Source organism: Babylonia areolata, chromosome 15 (assembly GCF_041734735.1).
Source record: "Babylonia areolata isolate BAREFJ2019XMU chromosome 15, ASM4173473v1, whole genome shotgun sequence".
Lineage (NCBI taxonomy): Eukaryota > Metazoa > Mollusca > Gastropoda > Neogastropoda > Buccinidae > Babylonia > Babylonia areolata.
The window spans coordinates 18,963,312-18,973,311 of record NC_134890.1 but is presented as its reverse complement, the minus strand read 5'-3'; the positions used below and the strand labels follow the sequence as shown (position 1 = coordinate 18,973,311).

Below are 10,000 nucleotides of genomic sequence, written 5' to 3'. Positions count from 1 at the left end.
AACATGTGAGTTGCAGCCCACGAACGAAGAAGAAGGGCTGTTATGAAATGTTTGTGTAGTGTTGTGCTGTGTTGTGTTGTGTAGTGTTGTGCTGTGTTGTGTTGTGTTGTGTTGTGCTGTGTTGTGTTGTGTTGTGCTTTGCTGTGCTGTGCTGTGCTTTGCTGTGTTGTGCTGTGCTGTGCTGCGCTTTGCTGTGCTGTGCTGTGCTGTATTGCATTGCATTGTATTGTGTTGTGCTGTGCTGTGTTGTGCTCTGCTGTATCGCATTGTATTGTACTGTCATGTTGCGCTTTGCTGTGCTGTGCTGTGTTGTGCTGTGCTGTGCTGTGCTGTGTTGTGCTGTGCTGTGCTGTGCTGTGCTGTGCTGTGCTGTGCTTTGTTGTGCTGTGTTGTGCTGTGCTGTCCTGTGCTGTGCTTTATTGTGTTGGGTTGTATTCTGCTGTGCTGTGCTGTGTGGTGCTGTTTTGGGTTGTGTTTGGTAATGTGTTGCATTTTATCGTATCGTATCGTATTGCACTGTATTGTTTTGTATTGTATCATGTGGTATTGTGTTATATTACATTGCAATTTACTGTACTGTACTGTACCATACTGTTTATATTGCACTGCGTTGCATTGTGTTGTATTGTAATGTGTTGCGTTGTGTTGTATTGTGTTGCATTTCGTTGTAATTGTTGCACTGTAATAAATAACAGATAAGATATGAATAACGTGTATTTGCTTGTATATATATATATATATATATATATTTATATATATATATATATATATATACACGCATATACCCCCATATACATATGTGTATGTGTGTATATATATATATTATATTATATATTATATATATATGTGTATATACATACATCATTAATATACACATAATGACATATACCCCCGTATATGTATAATATATATTATATATATATATATATATATATATATATATGTGTGTGTGTGTGTGTGTGGTTGTCTATCTATATATATATAATATATAATATATATATACGTGTGCATGCTTGTGTGTGTATGCACGTGCTTGTGTGTGTGTGTGTGTGTGTGTGTGTGTGTGTGTGTGTGTGACATCAGGTGTTACTGTGTGGACCCCAACGGAGTGAAGATCAACGGGTACGAGGCCAACATTGGTGAAGCTGCCAACATGGACTGTCGTGAGTTGCCCTCATCTGGCGTGGGTTTTTTTCTTCATCTTCCTTTTTGTTCTTTCTCTTGTTCTTGTTTCAGTTTTTAGGAGGAAGGTGGCAGAATGGTTAAGACCCTCAGCTGCCAAATACAGAGAGTCCGTGAGAGTGTGGGTTCGAATCTCGCGGCTCTCGCTCTTTCTCCCAAGTTTGACTGGAAAATCAAACTGAGCGTCTCGCCTTTCGGATGAGACAATAAACCCGAGGTCCCGTGTGCAGCATGTACTTGGCGCACTGAAAAAAAAGAGAGTGTTGTCCTCAGGTAAAATTATGTAAAAAAAGAAATCCACTCGTATAGGTACACAAATATATCAGCATGCAGTCAAGGCCTGACAAGTGTGTTTGGTTATGCTGCTGTTAGGGAAGTGCCTTGCAGATGTGGTGTAACGTATATGGATTTGTCCGAACACAGTGACGCCTCCTTGAGAAACTGAAACTGAAACTTGTTCTCCGCCTCGCTTCTCCCTCCTCCTCCACTTCTTCCTCTTCTTCTTCCTCTTCATCATCATCTTCTTCTTCTTCTTCTACAGTAGAATACAGTACAATACAATGCAATACCAGTACAGTACAATACAATGCAATACCAGTACAGTATAATACAATGCAATACCAGTATAATACAAAACCATGCAATACCAGTACAGTACAATACAATGCAACACAATGCAAAACAACGCAACGCAACACAATGCAATGGCAATGGCAGTGGCAGTGCAGTACAATACAATTCCATACATCCTTATTAATTCAATTGGTAATATGACCTACAATCCAAAGCTTCGTCACATAGCCTGTAGTACAGTCTCTGACCCAAAGTCCGACGCACACACAAACTCGGTCCAAAGACCCTTTAGGCCAATAGTATACCTACACTTACCGAGTCGATGATTTTACTCCTACCATAACGTATAACAGCTGTTTTCAATTCACGGTAAATTGCTGACAGTGCACGTCAATTGTGAGCTTTTTATAAATTTAAAGAAAAAAAATCATATCCACAAATGACATAACAACGATGACGAAAAGGCCGAAGGTTCGAAACCACGCTGTTTGTGGTGAATGGACGATGAACCCATGAGAAAACAGAATGTTCCAGTTCCACATTTCTTATCTGAGGGAACAATGTTAACATGCTGAGTCAGCTGATTACAAAGAGCGGTGTTGGTACGGGTGGTGGTGGTGGGGGTGGGGGTGGGGTGATTGTGGGGGTGATGGGGCAGTCTCTTTGACGTCAGCTTTGAACAGGGAGCCCGGGGAGGGAGGGAGAGTGGGGGTAAGGGGCCGTGTGCCATTTTAAACCATCGCAGTACATAATTATATGGTCACACACTTACCTGTTGTTGGTGTGGATAAGGCACGAACGTATACTTACATACGCCTCTTTAGGACTTGAGGAAAAGTGCGTTTGTTTCATCAGAATCTCCAACAAAATCTGTATCTCTGTGTCTGTACTGGGTTTTTTTTCCCTGTCTTTCCTTCTATGTATGACTGTCTGTGTCTGTCTGTCCATATATATATATATATATATATATATATATATATATATATATATATATATATGTGGGGTGGGGGTGGGGGTGGGGGATTCTGCTAGCACTATTACTCTGATACCTCTTGGTATCAGTATCAGTAGCTCAAGGAGGCGTGACTGCGTTCGGTCAAATCCATATACGCTACACCACATCTGCCAAGCAAATGCCTGACCAGCAGCGTAACTCAGCGCGCTTAGTCTCAGGCCTTGAGAGACAAAAAAAAGATAAATAAATAAATGTGTGTGTGAGCGCGCTGAATCTGCCCTTGCCCTGTGTGCTGGCGTTCTGTGTGGCCCCATCTGCAATTACATGTTATATAATAATGTATGGTTCGGACTTTGGGTTTGTCCGTGCATGTTTGTCGATGATGTTTGATGATGATGATGATGATGACGATGATGACTCAACGCATCGTCATCATCGGTTCCATGGAGACAATCATGATTAATTGATGATAAGATGCGTGCGTGTGGGTGTGTACAGTGAATGTATGTATGCGTGTGGGTATGTGTGAATGTATGTATGTATGTATGTATGTATGTATGTGTGTTGGCGATGTGTGTGTGTGTGTGTGTGTGTGTGTGTGTGTGTGTGTGTGTGTGTGTTGGCGATGTGTGTGTGTGTGTGTGTGTGTGTGTGTGTGTGTGTGTTGGCGATGTGTGTGTGTGTGTGTGTGTGTGTGTTGGCGATGTGTGTGTGTGTGTGTGTGTGTGTGCCCGCCCGAACGCGTACGTTTGTATGCGAGCATAATTACACGCGGCGTGCGCGCAGCGTCAGTACATGTTAAAAGGCCAGGTACGCGTATCAACTGCACACCACTAAAAAAACTACATACCATTCCCTTTCAAACCCCACAACCCCCACCCTATCCCCCCCACGTGCCTCCAGAGTGCGCACGAGACCAGTACGCCTACATGCAGACCGGGCTGATCGGCAAGCTGTTCACCTGCACCACTAGCGGCAGCTACCAGCGGTACGCCTGCACCGGGTCGGTTTGTTATTGTGCCGACAACCTGGGAGCCATGAAGGTTGGGTCCCCCACTGTCAACATCGGCAACATCGGGGCCCTGCAGTGCTGAGTAAGTTGCTACGCGTACACGGTGGTAGCGTATGGGTTAATTAAATAATAGAATAGAATCGCAATGGAAAGTCATATACAGCTTAGTCTTTTGTGAAGGACTATGACTGTCAAACCATAGGAGACAAGATTGCACTGCCCGGCTCTCAGTGCTGCAGCCTTGGAGGCTAGCTGGCATTTTGGGAACCATCCCAACACCGACTGTCCTAAAACCCTCTTGGCCGAGAGGGTGGGGATGTAACTTGGGCAAGACAGTCTCCGCTATCATCAAATTCTAGCCCAGACAGTTGAAATAGCGGTTGCCTTCTCTGCTGTTCTGGTGGTCACAGTCGGATACGACTGACTTCCCTACAAACACAGAACAGAATAGAATGCCTTATAGTCATAAAACCTGAAGGTTTATAAGACACAATACAAGTTACAATATTTTTACCTACATGTTATGAAGAGAGACATTCGTGAACTAAGTTCGCCAGCCTTGGATGGAATTCTTTTTGTAATATAAGCTTGCTCGGTTTGACATTTGGACTGACGGCATGATTATGTCGTGTAAGAATCTGTTTCTGTAAAAATTGTATTTCACACTGTTTTTCTGAGGGACAATAATAATTATTTCTATTGCTTTTGCTGTGGTGCTAGGTGTGTGTGTGTGTGTGTGTGTGTGTGTGTGTGTGTTTGGTGTTGTGTTCGAACGCTTTGACACCTTCCTTTGAACTGAAACTGCGGTGTGGTGCATGTGGCATGGTGCATGGTGTGTGTGGTGTGATGAGATGTGTAGTTGTTACGGTTTGGTTTGGTTTGTGTTGTGAGGTGATCTTGCGTTGTGCTGTGTTGTGGTTGTTTTGCTGACTTGTGGTTGTGCTGTGCTGTGCTGTGCTGTGCTGTGCTGAGTGATAAGAAACTCAAGGGAGAGCTGGACAGTACAAGGTCTTCAGAGAAGAAGCCCCCCTCAGTCAAGTGTTTCGGTCCTTAAGTCCTTACACTTTAAGAGCTCGCTTGGCTTGTGTTATGGTGCTGTGCTGTTGTGCTGCTGAATTGTGGTTATGCTGTGCTGTTGTGTGGTTGTGTTGTAATGTGATTGTGCTGTATTATGGTGCTCTGCTGTGCTATAGTTGTGCTGTGCTGTGTTGTGCTGGGGTTGTGCTGCTGTTTTGTAGATTTATTTTTCCAATGAATTTTACATTTTGTAGCCTGTACTATATGTGTATATTTGCTCACTGTGATAACCATGTATAAATAAACTTAGAAGAAATAATTTTAATGATGATTAAATGAAAATCAAAATTTAGATTACCTGTGACTGTTTGTTCCAGATATACGTGGAAATTGTCAGCAGAAATTTGTTGCCAGCTCCCGAAGTCTTTTAGTAAGTGAAAACCGGTTTTTAGCGGTGGATAATTAATTAAACCCATTGACATAGAATGATGTGGTTGGGTGTGTTTTATGTGCCTGCATGTTCCTGTTTGTATGTGTGTAACATGTGATGCAATATCCAGTAATATATCATATCCTTGGGATATGATCAGTATTTGTAGCCACCGTAGTAAGGTTGCCAAGAAACTCAGCCACTATGCTGGGTCTTCACTTGTGGTGACCAGAAGGAGATGGACCACGCTCTTGTAGACTTTACAAAATAGCTTCAACAGACTGCCCAAAGTAATAAATGTGTTGTAAAATACTAACATATAACAGGCGCAACAGCCCAGTGGTTAAAATGTTGGAGTTTCAATCTGAGGGTGCTGGGTTTGAATCCTGGTGACAGCGCCTGGTGGGTAAAGGGTGGAGATTTTTCCAATCTCCCAGATCAACGGATGTGCAGACCTGCTAGTGGCTGTACCCCCACTCATACAGAGATCAAATAAGGATGTTCAAGATCATGTAATCCATGTCAGCTTTCGGTGAGTTATGGAAACAAGAAGGTAACCAGCATGCACCACCCTGAAAACAGAATATAATTGCCAACATGGTGGGGGTTATAACAGTCATACACATTGAGGGCCACTGGGGTATATGAGTGAACGAGGGCATTGCAGCCCATGAACGAAGAAGATACATATATATCTGATCAGAATAAAGCTGATGACATTGTGATCTAGTTCATCATCATAGCTTGGCTTGTCTTCTGAGAATTAAGCAGTGGTGAGGAAAATCAGTCAGAAAAGAAAATTTGCAGTGCAAAATTAACATCCTGTACAAAAAGAGAAAAAGGTACCCTCTTTTCAAGATCTTTATCACTTGTTCATCTTACGTATGTGCAGTGTCAACATCTGGTCACGATTCAGATCTTAACTCTTTCCATACACACGGCGAAAGAGACGACATTAACAGCGTTTCACCCCAATTACCATCATCAAAATATTGCAAGCAGAAGGCTCTTATACTGAAGACGTGAATGTTGACAAAGAATACCACAATTCTGACGACGGAAGCTAAAGGTTGGGTCATTCAGACACCCACTGGATATCTGAGGGGTCTGTGTAGAGGAGAAGAGAGGACTGGCCATACTGAGTGAGTTAACAGTACCAACTGTAATCATGACATGCTCCTGCTCAACCCCTCTACACAAACATACATTCATACAGACACACATGCATGCAGTTGTGAATACACAAGTACACACAATTCAAAATGTATTCAAAATCTATTCCAAGATAAAAAAACAAAACAAAAAAAAACTGCACAAAGATGTCAATACAACAGTTAGATTTAAATTCTCAGTGTTGTGTTACTTCAAACAGTAAATGCATTGTATGCATGTTCATTATTATAAAAATGATAATAGATAGTAATTTTATGGTGTAAACTCCCCAAATAATGGGCTCTTAAGCGTCTAACATGAAACAATATATATATATACAAGAGTGCATAATAACATACCACAGGACATGAAAAACAACAAAAATAAAATAAAAACTGTTGCTTTGATTATAAAATAATAGTTATTGTTATTCACACAAGAAAACAATCACCAGGAATGCATATATAGTTAGAAAGACTGAAAGCAAGACAAAATAACTGACTTTGAAAAACATTAACAAATGTGTTGATTCTGCATGCAGACATTAAAACATTTGAAATACCAAACTAACAGCACAGGATATACATTCCGTCCTTCATTTTCATTATAAAATCAACTCACACATGACCAATAGCAGACATATCAGCCTGTTCATCTGTGTCTTATCTACCTCTCTGGATGACCAAAGCAGGAAAATTGCTTTTAGTTATCTCTATAACAATCAATCACATCATCAATAAGAAAAGTCTGTTTATCCCATATAATCAATCATGTCATCAACATGGAAAGTCTGTTGATCACATATATTCAATCAACCTATTCATGTAATACCAACACAGTCTGTTTATCCCATATATTCAATCATGTCATCAATATGAAAAGTGTGTTTATCCCATATAATCAACCAACCTATCCATGTAATACCAACATTACTGTATTTATCAAATATAATCATTCATTCTATCCACACGCGAGTTATGTGCATGTAATACCAACACAGTCTGTTTATCCCAGATATTCAATCATATCAAGAATATGGAAAGTCTATTTATCCCATATATTCAATCAACCTATTCATGTAATACCAACACAGTCTGTTTATCCCATTTTTTTTCCAATCATGTCATTGATAAAGAAAGTCTGTTGATCCCATACAATCAACCAAACTATCCATGTAATATCAAATATAATCATTCATTCTATCCACCTGTGAGTTATGTGCATATTTAGATTTTGAATATCAAGGCATCTGTTTACTGGCAAAGAAAAAAAGACATACACACACACAAAAAAAGAAACCATGCCCATTCGTTTTCTCTAGACACAGAAATGAAGTAATATTTTTCTAAGAATTCTCACAACCTTCACCAGAAACAAAATTCACTTGTGGGTATTTAGAGAAAAAAAAAGGAAAAAAATCCATGAAAGAGTTTCTGGTCAAAATGAAATTTTCAAAAATTTATCATACAGAAAGAATGAAAGAAAAAAAAAGAGAGCAGAAAACAGGAATCCAAAACATATAACCTGAACTCTCACAAACCAATCACAAAACTCTAACAAAACATACACAATCCCAAAGAAATCCACATCAGTAGTGCATTAAATCACAGACAGTATTTAAACAAAAAAGATTTAAAATGACGTGTATGTACAATAAAACTGAAATAATCTGTTCAACAAGGTATTGCTTTTTTCTTTTTTTTCTATTTACAGAGGGTTACAATACCAACACCAAACGTTATAAAATCCACTGCATCTGTCCATTTAGAAATAGCATCAATTGTTTCTCTTCGAAGCACCTAAAAAGGATATTGTGCACTCAGTGTAAGACAGGTGAGCAATGCAATGCAAACCACAAAAAAACAACAGTGTGATTACAAGTAGCTGCACAGTTCAAGGAGCTGTCAAGACATCAACAGACATCGGATCAAACTGTTGTTATTTTGTACCGGTACTCAACAAGTCCTGAAATGGCATGATTATCTTCTCCACATAGTAAGCTCTTAAAAACAAGCCAAAGGGCAGTTCCCACGTCCTAGGAAAAAAAAAAAGAATAAAACAAAGTAAGGATGCCTAATTATTAAGTCCAGAAAAGAATTTTAAAGAAATATTCAACGCTTTCTTAGAAAAGTTAAAAAAAAAAAAAGAAAAAAAAAGGTGTATGGACCAGGCAAGGTAGAAAATAGAAAAAGAAGAAATGACAGTAAAAAATAAAATAAATCAAAAATAAAAATGAGACAAAGAGAGGACATTTCTAGCACAGAATTTCCAGAAGGTGGAGACACCATTTACACAGACAGACCCTCCCTCCCTTAGACAGCTCCAGTGCAGGAAAGGGGACAATGTCTGCGCCACATTCTGCTAATAAATTCACCACATTCGAAGACACAAGGCACGACTACTGGCAAAAAACTGGCGTGGCGGTTTACCTGTTTGCATAAATAATTAATCTAATTTTACCTGCACAGTATATTTTAGTGACACAAAGTATTTCATTGATGTCAAATGCCCTCAAAGAGTTTATTCATCCATGCTTTTTCAGTGCCGGGGTCTTTTGTGAAGGCAGTGGTTTATACAACTGCAGTATGGATTAAAAAAGAAAAAGAAAAAAAAAAGTGCCTATCTGACTCATGGCATATAATGACCAAGTGATAATAAAAAAAAACACAACTCCATAAATATTTTTTAAATATTAAAGACAGCAAGATATAAAGAGAGTTATATATATATATCTAAACACATATTTTGCTGAAAGAAACAATACAATGAATGCACCATCACTCTTGACAGCAAGTTCAACTGTACAGGAAGTTGTGGTTATGCCATTTTATCAGTGCCATCAAAACACTGAAAACATTTGATAATTTTGACAACACCCGAGGGCAAGATATCTACACAGGAACAGAGAAAATCACAGTCAATAATTATTGCTGCAGAATTAATATCTTTTCATGAAAAAAAATCTGCAACAAGAAGACAGATCATTCATAGTGTACGAGCAAATCAAGAAATCATTTTAACTTTATAAGCAGTTACTCTTTCCCAGTAACTGACGTATATCTAAAAAGAATTATGGCAAGTTTCAGTTTCAAGGAAGTGTCCAAGTGTGCGGACTGATCTGTATACACTACACTACACCTGCAGTGTACCACAACAACAAACACATGCGGAGTGATGGCCAAGAGGTTACGCGTCCGCCTGGGAAGCTAGAGAATCTGAGCGCACTGGTTCGAATCACGGCTCAGCTGCCGATATTTTCTCCCCCTCCACTAGACACTGAGTGGTGGTCTGGAAGCTAGTCATTCGAATGAGATGATAAACCGAGGTCCCATGTGCAGCATGCACTTAGCACACATAAAAGAACCCACGGCAACAAAAGGGTTATTCCTGGCAAAATTCTGTAGAAAAATCCACTTTGAGAGGAAAAACAAATAAAACTGCACGCAGGAAAAAATACAAAAAATGGGTGGTGCTGTAGTATAGCGACGCGCTCTCCCTGGGGAGAGCAGCCCGAATTTCACACAGAGAAATCTGTTGTGATAAAAAGAAATACAAATACAAAACCTTGGCATAAACCCCCAACACACTGATCAGACCTTTGTGACGACAGGTGAAACAGCTGAGTGGTTAAAGCATTGGACTTTCAATCTCAGGGTCCAGGGTTCAAATCCCAATCATG

General features: G+C 39.8%; 2 protein-coding genes across 2 annotated transcripts in view; one reads left to right on the top strand and one right to left on the bottom strand.

The window, feature by feature from the left end:
- Nucleotides 1-5,228, top strand: part of LOC143290206 (uncharacterized) — a 9,439-nt gene extending 4,211 nt beyond the window's left edge. The window contains exons 4-6 of the mRNA XM_076599530.1: nt 1,084-1,163; nt 3,614-3,804; nt 5,117-5,228. Of these exons, the coding sequence (XP_076455645.1) occupies nt 1,084-1,163; nt 3,614-3,804 (271 nt within the window). The 3' untranslated portion in view covers nt 5,117-5,228. The remainder of the gene's footprint in view (nt 1-1,083; nt 1,164-3,613; nt 3,805-5,116) is intronic.
- A 1,210-nt stretch (nt 5,229-6,438) lies between these two features.
- Nucleotides 6,439-10,000, bottom strand: part of LOC143290460 (WD repeat, SAM and U-box domain-containing protein 1-like) — a 28,814-nt gene continuing 25,252 nt past the window's right edge. Inside the window, 1 exon segment of the mRNA XM_076599914.1 lies at nt 6,439-10,000. This exon segment is cut by the window's right edge and continues 1,881 nt beyond it. The gene's annotated coding sequence lies outside the window, so the exon portion shown is untranslated.